This window comes from Octodon degus, unplaced genomic scaffold (assembly GCF_000260255.1).
Source record: "Octodon degus isolate 3935 unplaced genomic scaffold, OctDeg1.0 scaffold00015, whole genome shotgun sequence".
NCBI classification, from domain to species: Eukaryota; Metazoa; Chordata; class Mammalia; order Rodentia; family Octodontidae; genus Octodon; species Octodon degus.
The window spans coordinates 19409189-19412663 of record NW_004524591.1 but is presented as its reverse complement, the minus strand read 5'-3'; the positions used below and the strand labels follow the sequence as shown (position 1 = coordinate 19412663).

Genomic DNA, 3475 nt, shown 5'->3' with positions numbered 1-3475 from the left:
GAGAAAGTCAGGAACTTAGCTACCTGGCATGCTTTTGACACTGTAAAGGTTTAATTGTATCAAGATAGAGTGTGGAATAAAATGCCAACAGAGAGTCTCAATTATGAAAACCACCAACTTCCATTGCGTACACTCGCCAGGCACTCAGAAGCTGCTTGTGCTGACAGCACTGTGGCAAGAAATACCTTCCCTCCCACCTTAATGGAAAACAAGCACCCGAGTGTTCTACAGAACAACCAATACAAAGGAGACTGATTGCATTCATTCTTATCATTAAACTCTTGCACAATGGACATGTGATAAAGACCATGTTTGAGAGAACTCTGAGTGTTTAATATTTAAATGATATATGAAGTGACTACTTATTAAATTATTAAAACAAAGAATAGTATAATACATACTCTCTTCCATAATATTTTGGTCTGTTTTCCACCTATATCAAAAAGAAGAAAAGTATTAATAATGCATTTGAATTCAAATAAGCTAGATCAAAATGCTATTTAAATAAACAGAGCTGGAGTCCCAGTAGTAATTTTATTATAGATTTCATTCTCCAAACCAGAAATCCATGAAACTATGGAGTTAATCAACACATCCTACTGCCTTAAGTAGGAATGATCTAGACTTACTATGTTTCGCCACTCATTAGGCTCATTTTCTACCTAAACCCAGTCATCCAATAAAAAACTTTCCAGGGCACACAAAGTGATGCTCATTTTAATATTAAGGACAAAACAAGTACTTCCAGCATGAATAAAACATAAGCATTTGTTTCAATCTTCATCTAATTGTTTTGTTATTATTTGTTTTAAAAATGAATAGTACATTTGGATTAAAAAAAATGAAACAAGATTAATTTGGCTTCATTCCAAATAAAATGGATATTTATTTTAAAACAAATAACTAACAGGCTGAAATTCATTTGACATCAGAGGTACAGAATAGGGAAGAAAAGATTTATCATTTCTTTAAAAATCCCAAAGTTTCAAAACGATGCTTTAATCAGGGCTTTGGCCCTGGGTTATCTTTGCAATTTGGATCATGACTATGGTAATCTGCTGTCATAATAACTGAGTTTTGTTGGGCTTATGGCATTGGAATTGGTGAGAAATTAACATGAGTTTTCCTGTGTAGCTTTCTTTTCCCGACTCTGACTTGAGCTGGGATACGCTAAGATTTTCACTGATAGTTGAGGGCATGATGGCAGGTTTGTGTTCAGTCGCTGGGTGGGAAGGGAGCTGGGCAGCAACTCTGTCTGCTGTCACCTCTGTCTAGAGCCACATTTAGGGCTCACAGACAGGCACTGGTCTGGGTTCTGAGGCACTGGTGTTTTCCTGACCTGCCTTCATTCTCACAGGATGTGGGGTTCCAAGCATGCCCAGGGTGCTGTGGGCTGGAGGACCCAAGCTGTGGGTCCACATTCTCAGTCCTGCCTAGAGACGCCCAGGCTGTGAGGGCCACATTCTCAGTCCTGCCTAGGACAAGGCTTGCCGGCACAAGGCTAATCATCTAGACTCTTGCAAATATGTGCTCATTCTACTGTGCATTTTACACCTGAAAGCACTCAACCAAGAGGGGCATTCGTAATGCTTTATCTTCAAGGTTTGAAGCCTGCTGAATGTCTTTGTGAAGAAAGATTTAAATGATATCATTAACAGAAGCACGAAGTGTGCAAAAGGTACCTTATTACCTGATGTCTTTTCTCTAAGTGATGTGTTCCGTTACTCCACGTACCAGTAAGTTCTTTAATGAGTTGAGGAGTTTGTCATTTATATCTTTCTATTGGCTTTTGAAATTCTGTCTTTTACAATACTATTGACATACAATTGCAACATTAATATGCCTGAGAAAAATTTAAAACTAGAAAACCCAAAGGAAGAACTCAATATATAATGACATAATCTCTCTATTCTGAAAGACTCAGTTTTCTAAAATTTAAAATGATTCCTTTTATAGGAGGACAATTGCTCATTCCCACTTTTTAGAGTAGTCCATAATACGAGTTTGCAAAATTTGGACACAGCTCTCAGCCCTGTTCCCTTTGTCTTTTCTCTCTCTCTTTTTTTTTCTCTGACTAGGAAGCTAATTTGTCTAGCTCCCCAGGTAGACAATAAGGTACATGGAGCCTACTGCTAACTCCTGGAGCGCAGGTTGCAGGTGGCTAATAAAAGTTGAATTTAATTGACTCATAAAAAGATAAAAAAATTGCTATAAGTTCATCCATCAATCATAAAAATATAGAGCACACTTATTGGGTTCCTGGCTCTGTGCTCAGTCCTGTCATTGTTCATAGAATGATGGCCTTAAAGGAGCAAGAAGGACATCTATGCAGAGCTTAAGGGGTTCTGCACTTGCAACAGGAGAAAAATACAAGTAAGAATAAGCCTAAGCAAAGCCCCAGAGTAGGACAGTCCATACTATAGTGCCCTGAGGGCCACCAAATGCAAGCCCACCCAGAGGAGACCTCCATGAAATTGAGCCACAAGTGTTCTGTGTAAAGAAAACCACTAGAAGATAAACCAAGAGGACTGTCACGTGGGACAGAATAAGGTCATGGAAGAGACCCTAAATGTTGCCATAAACATTGCTGATTTACCATTGTCCACTTATCTGAAATCATGTAACTAACTACAGAGTCCTGGCCTTTCTTTCCTTCTAAACTCAGCAACTCTGCATAAGAGCAGAGGACCAAAGGAAGTCAGGGGGAGGCAGACAGAGGACACGGTCAGATGTCTGGCTACTGATGGAGGCTGTGTTGATGGCAAGCTGATTCAATCTCTTTTCCCTTTGTTGTCTCTGTTGCTCTTACAGAAAATACAGTTAACTTTGGCAATAGTAAAGAGAGAAAGAGAATAGGTGGTATGAAAACCCAAACCAAACCAAACCCTTTTTCTTTTTATCAACTTTTTGCTCACTGGAATCTAGATATAGTCTCTATCTTTACACTTCACTAAGCTTTAAACCAGCAGAGAGCTTAATTTTTAAGTTAAGTGAGCTGGAAAAATCATAAGACATCCACATTTCTTCAAGTTGGATACTACTGGACCAAGAGCTAGACAAAACCCAAGTGAGAGGTGTCAGGGCTCCAAGGGACAAAGCACCTGCCTGGACGGGCTAGGAACAACCTCAGTGGGACCCAGCTGTATGTTACAGAGCTCAATCTGCTCTCAGCAGAGCTCTGTGTCAGCCAGCCACAGGATCCAGGTCCACCCGTGAGACGTGGATTTGTTTTTATTACAGAAGCTGTGGCACTGAATTTTAGGTTTCAGTGAGATTCCCTTCAGTGAATATGATTGAGACAGAAGACCACTGGTAAGTAAGAAGTAGGGCACACAAGTCGCTTCCCTATTGAGAGTTATTAAAATCTGTCAAGTTGATTATATAAGAGAGGATGACTTTAGGTGGGTGCATGGATTGAGGGAGGGTTAGAAAGCACAACCTGTGTTCAGGTTATTCCTGGAGCTTTCTGGCCTCT

The 3475-nt window shown here is 39.9% G+C and overlaps 1 protein-coding gene across 1 annotated transcript in view; it reads right to left on the bottom strand.

Annotated features, from left to right (window-relative positions):
* The window catches only part of Chn2 (chimerin 2), a 295082-nt gene that overhangs the window by 104957 nt on the left and 186650 nt on the right, over window positions 1–3475 (bottom strand). Inside the window, exon 4 of the mRNA XM_004626509.2 lies at window positions 402–433. Coding sequence (XP_004626566.1) covers window positions 402–433 — 32 coding nt within the window. The remainder of the gene's footprint in view (window positions 1–401; window positions 434–3475) is intronic.